The sequence below is a fragment of the Electrona antarctica genome (genome assembly GCF_951216825.1).
Source record: "Electrona antarctica genome assembly, chromosome: 5".
In the NCBI taxonomy this organism is placed as follows: Eukaryota; Metazoa; Chordata; class Actinopteri; order Myctophiformes; family Myctophidae; genus Electrona; species Electrona antarctica.
This window is the reverse complement of record NC_136810.1, coordinates 12,218,700-12,233,941: the sequence shown is the minus strand read 5'-3', so window position 1 is coordinate 12,233,941 and position 15,242 is coordinate 12,218,700. Positions and strand designations below refer to the sequence as shown.

The following is a 15,242-nucleotide window of genomic DNA, read 5'->3' as shown; positions in this document are numbered from 1 at the left end:
CTGTAACTGAATGACTCCTAGACAAACACCTGTTATCCTGCACTTCTTTGTGTGAAACCTGTGTGTGTAATATTTCTAGTTCCATTCTGCTTATTGTCATGGACACAGAATGGAACAGAAGTTTGATGGTGTTGTGACAACGATGATACATGGCCTGTGTGTCTGGTGTGTGCACGGTGCAGGTACGGTCACTTCTTAATGATACATGGCCTGTGTGTCTGGTGTGTGCACGGTGCAGGTACGGTCACTTCTCAGGCATCAACAGGAAGGTCCAGATGATCTACCGTCCCAACGTACAACTGAAGGCCTCCAGTGAAGAGGAAGGTACACACATACACACACACACACGCACACACGCATGCGCACACACAGCAGTGGGGCAAGGGTTCGCAACCTTTTTCAGGCACTCCAAAATAATCATATTTGAACTGGGGACTCCCCCCCCCCCCCCCCCCCCCCACCCTGACAGAGTTGAGGCATTAGATTGAATTTGACTCTGTAAATATCGTGAAAAATATCTGCAAGCTCGGATCTTGTAGATTAAAATATGTTGCCTCTTTCTTATATTACCGTATTTGACAATTTGACCAATGTTTGATCAGTGTTTAAAGTATTATATTTTGATTAGTTTTGATGCAGAGAGAGAGAGAGAATAAAGCTAACGTCTCCTATATGGATGTATATTGTATAACTGTCTCTGACAGAAAATGCACAATCTTTTTATAGTTTCACAAGGTAGTATTACCCAAAGTGTTAATGTAACACAGTTTTGTTTACCCCTTTATTTAATTCCTATTTATATCCAATATTTATTTGTAAATGCATTGTTTTTTTTTGATTGTCTTGTTCCACTTCTGCTTTGGCAATGTAAACGTAAGTTTTTTCATGCCAATAAAGCTCCTTTGAAATTGAAAATTGAATTGAGAGAGAGAGAGAGAGAGAGAGAGAGAGATCCACCCAACACTTTGGTCACAAACTGTTCTCTCAAACATTACTGGATGGATTGCCATGAAACTTGCACTACACTAAAGCCATGGATTGGGATCAGATTAAACACGTTAATCTCCCGGGGTATTTAGGACCATTAAATCAGCACCCGCCGCCCAGCGATTTACAGCAACAGAGCACATTTAACGACGCACCATGTTGCCATGTTGCTCCCAGCCTGTGGAGCGCTGCGATCGGTTTTGATATCAATAAATCTCCTGAGTGCTGGGCGTTACTATTTGATAATTATACAAAATTACGTTTACTTTACTTTTGTATTGTACTAGTAATAAGCAATATGAAAATGTGATTAACATGATTATGTTTTGTTTAAAAACAATGTAACGTAGCATTGTACTCTGGATGGTTTTGCAGTATAGGTGACTCATTTGTGGTATTGCTTGTTGTGTTTATAGTACATTGTCTGAGGACAACCTACAGAAACACATGTATACAGCTGCTTGTGGCTGCTACAGTTGTATACATCAAACGCGAAAACACAATGTAAAACAGAACTATCAGAGGAAGGGAATGACTGAGCCAACTGGGTAAAAGACGAGAGATTCCATTTGTTATTTACAAAGTCTTAGATATGAAATCATTTGACCACAGCAACTGCTGTTACTAGTCAAGGTTTCTCTGATCCAGTGTCCGTAAACTTATAAACCTGTTACATGAAATGATAATAAATCAAAAATCTTGTCTTTGTCAACGATGCAGAATTGAGCACGGCTTGTGTCACACGACAATCACTGTTAGTTAGGCTGGTAATGATACACTCAACTCACGATACGATACGTATCACGATATGAGGTTCATGATATGATTTTTCACGATATCTTAAGCACAAAATTATTTTCCAGACAAATGCCCGAAAAATCTTTTTTATGAAGCCTGAGCTTTTTTCACAATTTTTATTTAACTACATTGCAAAAGTAGCATTACTTTTCATGTGAAATTACTTTATCAATTTGAAACCAAGAAAAGAGGTGAGCTGAAACCGTGGAAAGACTGAATGAAAAAAGACCTGACAGTGCAGCCTGACAGCGGTCAGGCTACACTGACTGTGGGCGCATTTGTGGCGCATGACCTCTTGTGTGTGTGTGTGTGTGTGTGTGTGGTGTGCAGACAGTCACAGGGAGGGGCCTTCTCTGCTGCTGGTGTTGAAGTGGGGTGGAGAGCTGACACCAGCAGGCAGGGTTCAGGCAGAGGAGCTGGGGAGAGCCTTCCGATGCATGTACCCTGGAGGACAAGGTATCTCACACACACACACACACACACACACACACACACACACACACACACACACACACACACAGAAAACATGCTGTACACCTGCAAGCATGTTTATGTATACACACATGCTGGCCCACACACACACACACACCTTCGTCATCGTCAGTAACATTACAGCCAATCATTTAAATGTACTATGAGCACATGTTGACTGTATGTACTGAATGTATTGTGGAGCAGAGTGGAGGTCTGCAGCCACCTGTTTACTACAAACATCACCAGTCATATATGTTTAAGTCGCTGCTCACACTATTGAAACAGGTTCTGTGTCTGTGTCCTGGGGGGAGAGGAGGGGCAGAGCAGCTCGCCATTCATTTTCACCGGGAGTCACGTGGTTTTGACGGAACGGCTCTGCTTGATGAGGGGGAGGAGGGCAGAGCAGAGCAACAGAGCAAGGGTGTTTCAAATTTGATACTATAGTTTGAATAGTCTCTCTTTTGCGTGTGCTCATTTGCGTACGTCAAACTCCCAACCATCCTGTGAAATGATCCTGTGTTTTATCTCTGAGGTAAGAATGCTCAGTGTTTTTTGATACAGTGGTCCAGACAAAACGTGATGATCATCTTCCTGGATATAGGCCTTTACTCTCATTTAAAAAAAATATCATTGGCTACGGTCAGTTTGTTTTCGCGCCATTCAAAAGGTTATCACTTGCCTGCCACGCCCGTAAATCGACGAGTTACGACCCCCGTTTACGGCAGGCCTCTTACGGCAGCCGCCTATGGCCTGAAACGGCATCCATCTTGAAACGAACGAGAGAAAACAAAAGCGGTTGAAAAACGGTCATCCGATCTCCATATAGTCCCATAATGGTCTTCAGCAGAGCATATCTCGGAATTAGATTTGGTGACATGAGATAAAATATGGTCTTAGGATGCCATCAAAAGGCAGGCGCTTCACTCCGGTTAGCATATTATCGTCTTGCTTGCTAGTTTGGGACCCGATTGACCGACGGACAGGATGCGACTCTTACTTCCGGTTTAAGATGGCCGGTTAAGGGTCCCGCGATTTGTAGTTTTTTGTAGTTTTCGCTTGGCAAGGGCTGCTGAGGTGCCGGAAAACATGCCGGCAGTCAATGTGGTACTCCACTGTTTTTCAACCTTATCTCCATGTCTTTATTAGGAGTAATGATCAATACAGTATATGGTGTTAAGTCTGTTAATGCTGGGGCGCCCACTGGCCTAGTGGTCCAGGCGCATGCCACCTATAGGTGCTGGCCTGACAGCGCGTTGCGTGTTCGAGTCCCGTTCATGACAACCTTTGCTGCGTGTCTCTCCCCCTCTCTCCCTCCCTCTTTCCTGTCCGTCTTCACTGTAACTATCAATAAAGGCACAAAAGTCAAAAACAAATCTTTAAAAAAAAAGGGAATTTGGATTCCAGGTCTAAATGGGTTCAGGGAGTAATGTCAACTCCACACACATGAAGAAGAAATGACACAGCCATATTGGAACAGCTTGTGTCAAGCTAAAACCCTGAAAGTACTGTCATGACTCTTGTGTCTTACTAAAATTTAAATGGTTAATTTAAGGTATCTTTCACATCTAAAGCTCTGTAGTGGATGTATTAATGAACTCTTACAGGCACAAACAATGCACAGTTTCTAATGATCTAATAATTTAACTAGGCTATTGTATCCGATAGATCACTGATGTCAGATGGGAGGATTATAGAGGCAGCGGATGCACATTTCCCTCTTTATGTAGCGCTGGCAGTTGTGATGTGATGCCATAGCCTGAGAGGACGTCCGGGTGAATGTGTTGTGGCGACAGACTCAGTCACTAGCTTCGGTCCCAGCCTTATTAATCTGAGAAAGAGAAAAACCTGGTCACAACTAGGGATGTCCCGATACACTTTTTTCGTTCCCGATCCGATCCCGATACCACAATGTCTGTGTTAGCCGATACCGAATAGCGATACCAGTGTTGTGATCTTGTGTTGTGTTTATAGCTATCTAGCTATATATCTTGTGTTGTGTTTGTAGCTATCTAGCTATATATCTTGTGTTGTGTTTGTAGCTATCTAGCTATATATCTCGTGTTGTGTTTATAGCAGACTCCTCACTCATATGTGCACTTGCAGTTTGGGCAACTCGAAAGCAAACTCCACATGCCCCAACATTTTATTTACCTGCCATAGTGTCAACTGTCCCCTTACCCCTGTGTCGGATCAATGGTTAGACTGGCATATTCGCCGATACCGATATGACCCGATATGTCAAATAAGGGCCGATACTGATACTTTTCCGATACTGATACGGTATCGGGACATCTCTAGTCACAACCTAAGGCAGAGAGTGCATCCGTCAGATGTATTTCCCCCGGATATGATATTTTTCAACCAATCACAACACTTATTTCATTCACGGAGAATGTAAACTGATTTATAAAGCGTCAATGTCAGTTTCTTGAGCGGTACTTCACCAAACTCCTGCACTTTCATGTATACACTCTACAGCGTAGGTCTTGCCCAGCGTGCTCAGTCACTCAGTCAGTGATGACGCTCTTGTGCCTGTTTGTGCCTCTTACCATGTTTTTGCAAAAGATTGAGCTGAACTATCACTACTATGTATTGCTTAAACTTCTAGAGCAATGCTTTATGCTTCATTCTTTAGTGCATGACATGCAAACAAACAATTTAAAACAACTGGATGTGCATTTTCTGAATATCTTCTACTCCAGCTTACTTCTTCTTCCTTTGAGAAAAAGGACAGATCTTCTCTCCAGCAACGGTGTTGTTCTATTAACTCTGCTCTTCTCTTCTTACCTGTTGTTGTTGCTCTGTGTAAACTGCTATAGCAGCTAACCGGCGCAACCTGGGCTGTGAGTCTCCTATGGGTAAGAGAAGGACGTACTGGGTCAAACCAAGGAATCTTTTGAAGCAGGAAGGGACAGCAGGTCACTGTGCGGTACAGGAGAGCCCATGAGAGCTCTGTATACAGCTAGCATTGTGATCAAGGGTTGAAATTGATCACGACTTAGTCTTCCACGTGATCAGTCCAGCTAATGACGTTTTGTTAAACATGTATGCCGATTATTGTTACCATGTATTTTCCAAATGCATTTCTTGACCGTTATCCTCTGGGGGGGTTTAGAACAATGTACTGTATGTATATTGGTTCCTTGACGTCATTCCTGACCAAAGCTTCGTTTGACATAACATAAAGCTTGTAGAGGCCCACTCCTTGGCTTAAAAAGCATAACATAAAATCAAATTAATCCCAGATAACTATCCCATACAGAAATAACATATATTTCCTATGTTTCAAAATGTACCAAACTACATGGCCATAAACACTTATATGAAATACATTTCATATGGAATGTTTATGGGAGGAAAATATATTTGGGCCCTTGAAAATATATTTTCACCATACAGTACACTTTAGCCAGTATTTGTATTTTGAAACATAAATATATGTGTAGTATTTACAGTTATGGGAATAGATGATAGCAGAATCCTCTAATAACTGCCTGGTAAGTAAGTGTCTCTGGTTTTGACTCCCTTGTGATGTAAGCTCCGATGCCTCACAGCGTTTTGACTCCCTTGTGATGTAAGCTCCGATGCCTCACAGCGACATTCCTGACCCTTCCTTATAGGTTCCTTGGATGTCCTCACACCCCGACCTTCGCTTCCTTCATCTCCATCCTCCATTCAGCTTTCCATCTGCTAGCTAACTCTCCTCTCGTTATCTAACGTTTATTGTCATGTTGGGGCCCGCACACTGCACACAGTGGTCTCTATATCACGTTGCAGTGGGTTGTATGTCTTGAGGTGTTCTCATTCAGAGACTCTTAGATTTACAATTTACACACAGGCTGAGATGAGTACCGGTATAACGTATACGCATAATAATACATTCAGTTCATGTTCATGCATGTTAACTGCCTCCCCCTGGCCAGCTGGGGCGCCTGATGGAGGGGAAAGGAACTGGTTGGAATAACGTGTTCCTTCCACGCACTACGTCCAACCAGGGAAACTCCCCCCTGTCAGGTGTAAAGGAGCAACTTGGACACTCATGCATGAAGGAAGCATGAGTTCAAGTCCGTTGCTCTCCCCAGGTTGGCGGAGGGTGTGTAGAGCCCAGGATCACATTAGATAATTGACACAGGGGTGAAAAATGGGTTACAAAATCGTGGGATAAAAATTATAAAAAAAAAAAAAAAATCAGTTCACCAACATGCAAGGGTTAGAGAACCAGTTATCATGTACAGTACATTTATTTTTATTTGTATCATGTACTACAATTGTGAACTCCCAGCTTCAGAACAGGGAATGACAAGCAAAGGAGACTAGAATGTGTTTTTCATAAAGGGTAAAATGGTAGAAACATTGAGTCGTTCTGCATAAGTTTACACACAGTAACACATTTCATCATATCAGAGAGGTCAGCTGCAGTGCAGCTGCACCCCTGAAGCATGTTTGGCATCCAGTGCTTTGCTCAAGGGCACATTGGCATTGTGGAGTTGGCGGCCACTATAGATGTACTGTATCAGTACTGTATCAGCCACCCAGCTTGAACCAGTTACTGGTTGGTCACTCTGCAATGTAGAGTCTACAGTACAGTATGGCAAGGCCTATAACCAACACGTTAGCAGCTGGTAGTACAAGCAAGGTTCAAAGCCATAGTGTACTATAACACAGGGGTTCTCAACCCATGGGTCGCGACCCCTCGGGGGGTCGCCAAATTATTTTGGGGGGTCCCCAATTTATTTTCAAAAAAATTGCAACTGAATGGCTGGAAAATGGAAATGAAGAGTTTACATATAGTACACATAGTACATGCATACACCTTCCCTAATGATTATATCTGGTTTCAGTATTGATGGTGTATTGTCTCTATTATGGTTATTGAAGCAGTCAATTTATATTGGGGGTCGGGAGGGGGCGGGGAGGGGGTTCTGAGACATTGCCAAAGCATTTCCGGGGGTCCCCGGCCAAAAACGTTGAGAACCCCTGCTATAACAGACCTGTGAACCAGGACTAAGGGACTAGGGACTAGGGACTGAAGTGCAACAGACTGTATTCTCTGAGTGCTAACATTGCTGTACATGCAGCAAATAAGCTGCATGTGTATTTTGTGTATTTGTACGTGTATTTTGGCCACCTGCTTGAAGGAGCTATAGCGTGACTGTGTGAATCTGAGCTAACAGCGACCATCACACTAATTTCATAGCTGTTGTTTTCCAGTGCATTCTGTTTGAGAAAAGTTATGTTGTGTGGCAAACTTATACTCATGCTTGCCTGGGAATGGAGACTGCTTGGCTCGATGTCAAAGCATGATAATCCAATATTAAAGCAACGGTCTACCTACCTATAAAATATATAGTATTGTTATACAGATAGAGATGATAGAGATATACAGTTACCATTGATAGAAATAATATGACAGACAGATTGATGTCCAGAGCATAACTGACTGAATACACCAAGGTTATTATAGTTAACTAAAACTAACAAAATAACAAACTAAAATTTAAATTTGTTTTTTGTTAACTGACCTAAAAACTAGAATTAAAAAAGATAACTAACTAAAACTGTTTTGTTTGTTTATAAAACTAACTGAAATTATAGCCAAATTATCTTAGTTTTAGTTTAGGTTCATATATGGAGGTTCATATATAACTGAATACATTTTTAAATGCTATCTTTTGTTAAGTTTTTATTACACAATACTTACCTTTTCAACCTTGCACCTGATACATAATCCAAAGTATAAAAAACTAAACTAACAAACTATTTGAATTTTCTAAAATTAAAAACTAGCACTAAAAAGCACTACATTAAGGGCCTTTCTCGGCCCCACCCTTCTCCCATGTGTTTAGTTTCCTAGATGGCCGCAGGGGGTAGGGCGGAGGTGAGCGGGTGGGGTTGACATATGCCCTTACTGGGCTGCATTCACAAATTCAAGACACCTGTCTTGAGTTAGTCTTGTGTCTGTGTTTAATGGCCGCTCCAACGTAAGCCCATATGGTTTGACCAAACATTTTGTTTGATGGGGATGAGGGGGCAGAACACATCCATCAAAGCTGTGTTCAGACACAAGTCAGGTGTCAGACACAAGGCAAGTGTCTTGAACGCAGCCCAGTAAGGGCATATGTCGACCCCGCCCCACTCACCTCCGCCCCACCCCCTCCGGTCGCTGCGGCCATCTTGGAAACTAAACACATGGGAGAAGGGTGGGGCCGAGAAAGGCCCTTATTAACTGAATTAGAAAAAGAATATTCAAAACAAACTTAAAACTAAACAAAAATGAAAAATCCAAAACTATTATACCGGTAACCTTGATTGACACATTAGAATACATTACACTTTCTCTGAGACTAGGGCTGCTGGGCTCTTCAATTATGTGTGATTTAACCCAATAACAAATGCATTACCTCACTTTCAATTCATAAAACTGACCAAATTAGATTAATATGCGTTAACAAGCAATTTTAACAGACCAAGAAACACTCAATTTGGAGGAAAACACGCTTGGAATTGAAAGTGACTTTGTGCCACTTTTAGAATCAGAATCAGAATCTATGTGGGTTCAGTCTTCCCTGACATACTTTTTTCCCAGTGAGGAGATGATGTTGCTGTACTGCCTAACGTTGTCTAACGTGTCTAACGTTGGTCCTGTGTCCCTCTGCTGTGCTGTAGGTGACTATGCAGGATTCCCAGGCTGTGGTCTCCTACGCCTCCACAGCACCTATAGACATGATCTGAAGATCTATGCCTCAGACGAGGGCAGAGTGCAGATGACTGCTGCTGCTTTTGCTAAGGTAACACAAGATGACACTAGACGTCTCTGTGTATGTGTGTCTAGTGTGTTTTTGAAATTTTATTATGCATCTCTTACCAATCTCTTTCCTCAATGTGTTTTCTTACCAATAACATAGTCTGTAATGTGTTTTTCATAGTCATTTAACTTCCCATACATACATACATACATACCATATTCTATTAAGAAGTAATCTTAACCATGTGTTTCTCCTCAGGGCCTTCTGGCTCTGGAAGGTGAGTTGACTCCCATCCTGGTTCAGATGGTAAAGAGTGCCAACATGAATGGCCTTCTAGACAGTGACAGTGACTCTCTGACCGACTGTCAGCAGAAAGTCAAAACCAGACTGCATGATATCATGCAGAAACCCCAGGACTTCACCCAGGAGGACTACAAGAAGGTACTGTACAGTATGTCCAGTGTGGTGCTTCTGACTGTGGAGAGTCTGGGAATTCAAATGGAAAAGATGGTGTATATGCACGCAGCGTAACGGACGTGATGTAATGGTGACTTCTGTGTGGTTTCAGTTGGCCCCGACCGACAGCCCGTCTCTGGTCAACTCCATGAAAGTCATTGAGAACCCAGTCAAGACATGTGACAAGGTCTACACCCTGATCCAGTCTCTCACCTCTCAGATACGCAAGAGACTGGAGGACCCCAAGTCTGCAGGTAGGACCACCATATCATATTGCACAGCATGTGACCTAGTATGAGGAAAAGGGGGCCTTTTCATTGTGGTGAAAAGTGAGTCAAATACAGGATTTATGAGAGAAAAACAAATCAAAAAGTGGAAACCACATGCACATCCCCGACCCGAAATTGCTCTGCTCTGCTCCTCAGACTATCAGTCTGAAGAAGAGCTTTGTGCTCGAAACTTTTGGGGGGGTGCAATAAAGCATCTGTCGCAATGCAGCCGTCAGTGTGCGAGCGTTTCTCTGCATACATAGGATTTACAATCTTCAAAACTAAAATTGTAACGCAAATATGAAAATAATTAAGGTCAAGCTACAGTATGTGGTCATGCAGTATCAAATTTGCTGAGTTTGTAGGGTGGGTCGAGTACATCTTGTTCTCTCTTAGTTGTAATCCAAACAGAAATGTGGAAGGTTATATTATCTCTCTTGTGGTGATGAGAGGCCAGCAAAATACACATTTGGTCCTGGCTTGATATCGCAACGTTCACAAATACCAACTCTACATCAGCAAGGACCCTGAGAATATCAGCTGTTATGTTTGCCATAATGATACCAACTCTACATCAGCAAGGACCCTGAGAATATCAGCTGTTATGTTTGCCATAATGATACCAACTCTACATCAGCAAGGACCCTGAGAATATCAGCTGTTATGTTTGCCATAATGATATCAGCAGTGTCTCTGTAACACAAGGTGAAGGCAATCCTGACCGAGTACGAATCCCCTGAATCTATAGTTTCAGCATGTGAATATTAGTAGGTATGTGTGTGTTTGTGTGTGTGTGTTAACCCATTTAGGTCTTCTGAAAGATATTCAAAGATTTGTGCCGCATTTTCATGATTTTTCTAAAATAGCAGACCTACAAGCTCGTAGTGCGCCACTCGGTGGCGCGCTATGAGCTTGTAGATCTGCTATTTTTCAATAGCTAAAGTATAACATAATGCTTAGTTAAAACACCAAAATGGGTTAAAGAGCTGTTTTTATTTAACACAGACCTGCAGCTGTACCACAGTGAGACTCTGGAGTTGATGTTACAACGCTGGTCAAAGTTAGAAAGAGACTTCCGCATGAAAAATGGCCGCTATGACATCAGCAAGATCCCCGATATCTACGATTGTGTGAAATATGACACGCAGCATAACTCCTCGCTGGGTCTGGACAACACACTGGAGCTGTTTACAATAGCCCGTGCACTGGCTGACTTAGTCATACCACAGGTTAATATATGCACACACACACACACACACACACACACACCCCTACATAATTTGCTGATTAATTTTTACATAAATGTAAAAATGTGTTATTACAGAACAATAAATGACTAAAGGACAGAATAAATAAATGTGTAGATGAATATAATAAGATAACATACATACATACATACATACATACATACATACATACATACATACATACATACATGTAGGACATGGGTGTCCTTGACATGAAAATGTTTGAGAACCACTGGGCTAAGCTGTGATAGATAACGCACTTTCTTTCCATCAGTGATTGTCAGGCAGCAAACAGAGAATGCAGTATTATTGTTGTCAGTATCCCTCGCTGTCCCCCAGGAGTATGGCATCACTAACCCTCTCTGTCCCCCAGGAGTATGGCATCACTAAAGCAGAGAAGCTGGACATCGCCCAGGCTTACTGTGTTCCTCTGATGAAGAAGATCCAACTGGATCTGCAGAGGACGCATGAAGATGAGGCTGTCAACAAACTCCACCCACTGTGAGTCTGAGCGCACGCACGCACGCACGCACGCACGCACGTGCGTGGCGCGCACGCACGCACGCACGCGCGCACGCACGCACGCCAGAAACATGTCTGGTCAAACCTGCCCACCCTTCCAGAGAAACAGTCCTGTGTGTGTTGTGTTTCAGTTACTCTCGTGGTGTGATGTCTCCTGGTCGCCATGTCAGGACCCGCCTGTACTTCACCAGCGAGAGTCATGTCCATTCTCTGCTCAGCATCTTCAGATACGGAGGACTGTTAAACGTACGTAACGTATCTGTACGTCATCTTTTTTTCTTCTTTTTAGGCATGACTCATGATCTGACATCCGTGAGCTCTCTGCTGTTCATTGACTGCCAGAATTAAAATGGCGTCTATCCTGTTGCCTGCCAGCTTTCTGAGAGTTTTTCACCAAAATCATAGAATATTTTGCGTCGCTCCTATTCCGCGCACGGGTGCCCTCTCAAGACGCGCATGGGTGTTCCAGAATCAGAAAATATCCCTGCTCCGTACGCGACAATCCGTTTGAAAGACACAGGCGATCGTGTAGAGCGCAGTTGTATGACATCGTCCCACTTGTTATGAGCTACTTCCTGTCAAGAAATTCCTTGCAGGTAATTTTTTGTATTGGAGTTTAGAAGCACTTGTTTTTAGTAAAGCAACCTCATGCTGCCTCCTGCATTATGTTCAAATTCAAAACAGGTGGTACGCAGGGTTGTGATATCCAACGAGCACTCCCAAACTCTGACAAAAATAACCTGCACAGCCCAGGCGGTGGCGTAACCGTCTGGGCACCCGACTGGTAATCCAGTCGCAGTGTGCCGCGGGTTCGACTCCCGAGCCCGACACGGCCTTTACTGCATGTCTTCCCCCATCTCTCTCCCGTTTCCTGTCTGTCCCTTCAAAAAAACCAATAAAAGGCGTAAGCCGCAAAAAAAAATATCTTTAATAAAAATAAAAAAAAATAACCTGCACAGAATTTCTTGACAGGAAGTAGCTTATAACATGTCTACCGTGGATTTTTATGAAACAAAAACTTTACAGATTGAAAGAGGATAATTCAAGCTTTCCGTACAGCTGCAATGTTGGTGAGTTTGACGTTGTTTAATACAATCAGATAGGACTTTTCTGTTTGGATGAATGGGCTGTCAATGGGAAGTTGCACCTAGTTAGCACCTTGCTGGCAAGATGGTCTGAATATCGTCCATTGTATCGTTTTGCAATGCAAATAATATGTATTGAATCGTTTTACACTGTAAGTAATTGATTTTATTGATACGTAAGTACGTAAGCAATTTTAAGAAGAAATAATAAAAAGAGGGGTTTAATTACTTTTCCATTCAATATCGCTACACTTGGTCTATTGATTCACACAGATTTAATTTCTTTGCTAAATAGTTACTGTATCAATTTTAAATCATTGAATCTTTATCATTTCGCCATAAATGAACCAATATCAAAGATGACATCAGAGTACTGAAATCAGGGCATGTTATGTTTGTGAGGTGGTCCGTCGACATCATTGGATAATATCATTGGAAAGCCTGTCCATTTACTTTATACCGGTGTGTTATGAGCAGGTCTGCTAATTATGTGGAGGGAGGGTGACAAAATGACTCTGCCAAAGTCAAAGAGGCTATTCTCCTGTTGGTATTGACTCCATTGACCGCTACTTCATGTTGTACGTGTTACTAGCTTAACAAGGGCATCCACGTTGGCTGACCTGCAATGAATCCTGGTGGGGGAATGGAATGCCATCCTACTGCAACGTCTGACTAGACTGGTCAGACCTGGTTCAAGGTTGTACTTTATTGTTAGATCTTGTGTACAGCCTGGTACATAAGAGTACAAGTTATTTTGGTTTGGCTTCCTTCAATACGCGCTGCGTGTACGGCAACACGCCGAGGGGGGCAACAACATGTGCCCAAAAGTCCCAAGCCGACTCTCATAATAACAATAGAGGGTATGCGTGTGACATCATCATCATCATGGCCTTGACAGCCCATACAGTCCAGTCCTATTTGTTTGCATTAAATGACTTTAAACAACATTACATTCACTTTGTGACTCACTTTGCCACTCAATTTGCCACTGGATCTGCCACTCGATCTGCCATTCACTTTATGCATGCGCATACCCTCTATTTAATAATAATAACAATACACACTTCCAAACATTATCGAGTTAATATTGAAGAAAAAAAAATGCAGGTCTCATTGAAAATGAACCATAGACACATTTAATCACTGCCCGTTTGAAAGGACCTTTAGGCGCAAACCTGTCCTCAATATTAGTTAGATTATGAATTGTGTGTGTGTGTGTGTGTGTGTGTGTGCACGCGTATGTGTGTGCACGCATGTGTGTGTGTGTGTGTGTGTGTGTGTGTGTGCACACGCGTGTGTGTCAGGAGGAGAAGGACCAGCAATGGCAACAGGCTATGGACTACCTGAGTGCCGTGTCTGAACTCAACTACATGACTCAGGTAGTCATCATGCTGTATGAAGACAACAACCAGGTAAACTGACCACTAATTGAACCAGTAGATCAGGTGTAGGCAACCTTATATTAGGCACTAGTGCCAACATTGGCACAGGGGAGGGGGATCACTGGCATACTGTAAGTAAGTGTTAGAGGATGTTTATGTAAAAAAAAAAATCACACCCGTGTGTACTGAGTGGTGTAAGGTCTTATATAGCCTGATCAGCTGTGGTCTGACGTAATGTCTGACGTAATGAAATCACACCCGGGTGAACTGGGTGACCGTAGCAACCATGCTCATTTTTTGGTACGAACAGACAGACAGACAGACAGACAGACAGACAGACACGTAAACTAACAAAGCCAGTCGTAGGAGTGGTTTACACCACTCAAAAATGAAATATGTAATCAAATGTAGTTAATTCAATTAAGTCCCCTCATATCTGAATGCAAATTACATCCTGCACATGATTCTACATCCATTCAAATTCCTAACTCTGACTGGGGAAGTCTGGAGATTGGGGGTTATTGCTATTGAATCATTACATCCTGATGTGAAAGAGAACATTTCAAAAGAAGAATAAAAAATAAAGGTTGTTGTGCAAAATGGAAAATAAAAATGTGTTGGAAATATATTTTGATATGATGTCATAATTAAACTTAATGTTAACTAGACCGTTGCCCGGCTGTAGAGCACAGAGTCGGTAACGATGGAAGTTGGCGATCCATGCCGCACTATGCAATACCGTTCCACCCATCTGTCTGTGTGCCTTTTATGCCCATATATGGAGATTTATGGATCTGTCTCACTGTGTCCCTTTATTGTGTTGTGACCCGTGCGTCGAATTTTAAGTCGGTGAGGCGAACGGTTCTCGAGTTACGTGGATTACAGACGTACATTCAGACAGAGGCGTGGTGTATTTATAGATGTTAATATAGACCAGGGGTGTCAAACTGGCGATCCACGGGCCACGGGCCGCATGCGGCCCGTGGAGCCGCCCAATGCGGCCCGCCGGCCATTTATTATAATAATTTTTTTTTATAATTTTTTTTTTTTTAATAAAAAAGGGGGGGGGGGGGGGGATGGAAGGAAGGAATAGCTATGGTCTAAGCCAGGGGTGTCAAACTGGTGATCCGTGGGCCGTGCGGAATGTTGTCACTGATGGGCTCGTTAACAGTCTATTCAACTACTAGTTGAGTTGTTGTGGATTACTCTCCTCACACTCTGATACAGCAGGACATGGAGAGGCTAACCATAGTTGTTACAGCTCAGTAGAGTTTCA

The 15,242-nt window shown here is 42.6% G+C and overlaps 1 protein-coding gene across 6 annotated transcripts in view; it reads left to right on the top strand.

Annotated features, from left to right (window-relative positions):
* ppip5k1b (diphosphoinositol pentakisphosphate kinase 1b) overlaps positions 1-15,242 on the top strand; it is a gene marked incomplete at its 5' end in the record, with an annotated part of 72,355 nt that overhangs the window by 19,758 nt on the left and 37,355 nt on the right. For 5 of the 6 annotated variants that reach the window (XM_079500515.1, XM_079500516.1, XM_079500513.1 and 2 more), the window contains 9 exons: positions 239-324; positions 2,116-2,241; positions 8,926-9,047; positions 9,264-9,446; positions 9,574-9,715; positions 10,736-10,959; positions 11,351-11,478; positions 11,631-11,745; positions 13,889-13,996. In XM_079500515.1, coding sequence (XP_079356641.1) covers positions 239-324; positions 2,116-2,241; positions 8,926-9,047; positions 9,264-9,446; positions 9,574-9,715; positions 10,736-10,959; positions 11,351-11,478; positions 11,631-11,745; positions 13,889-13,996 — 1,234 coding nt within the window. Of the gene's footprint in view, positions 1-238; positions 325-2,115; positions 2,242-8,925; positions 9,048-9,263; positions 9,447-9,573; positions 9,716-10,735; positions 10,960-11,350; positions 11,479-11,630; positions 11,761-13,888; positions 13,997-15,242 lie in introns of all 6 variants that reach the window. The other variant, XM_079500512.1, reaches the window with a different exon arrangement.